Source organism: Eimeria mitis, genomic scaffold, assembly GCF_000499745.2.
Source record: "Eimeria mitis Houghton genomic scaffold, Emh_scaff2839, whole genome shotgun sequence".
Taxonomy (NCBI): Eukaryota; Apicomplexa; class Conoidasida; order Eucoccidiorida; family Eimeriidae; genus Eimeria; species Eimeria mitis.
In genome coordinates, this window is record NW_013571177.1 from 4,964 (window position 1) to 5,276 (window position 313).

General features: G+C 54.3%; 1 protein-coding gene across 1 annotated transcript in view; it reads right to left on the bottom strand.

Annotated features, from left to right (window-relative positions):
- Positions 1–290, bottom strand: part of EMH_0059400 (uncharacterized protein) — a gene marked incomplete at both ends in the record, with an annotated part of 1,109 nt that extends 819 nt beyond the window's left edge. The window contains one exon of the mRNA XM_013497675.1: positions 172–290. Coding sequence (XP_013353129.1) covers positions 172–290 — 119 coding nt within the window. The remainder of the gene's footprint in view (positions 1–171) is intronic.
- Positions 291–313: the final 23 nt, after the last annotated feature.

Consider the following 313-nt stretch of genomic DNA (forward strand, 5'->3'; position numbering starts at 1 on the left):
AGCAGCAGCAGGAGCAGCAGCAGCAGCAGCACCAGCAGCAGCAGCAGCAGCAGCAGCAGCAGCAGCACCAGCAGCAGCAGCAGCAGCAGCAGCAGCAGCAGCAGGTGTGATGAAGCCTTCATACAAAATAATATATCGATGGCTGCGGGGGCGGCGGCGAGCTGTCTGTACACTCCATCCGTCTCGTGCTGCTGCTTTGCAGTGTATCTTCTCTCTTCGTTGTTTTTGTAATTCCAGTTGTTTTGCTGCTGCTTGTTGTTCCTTTCCATTGCAGCCCTTACATTCTTCATTTCCTGCTGCAGCAGCAGCAGCA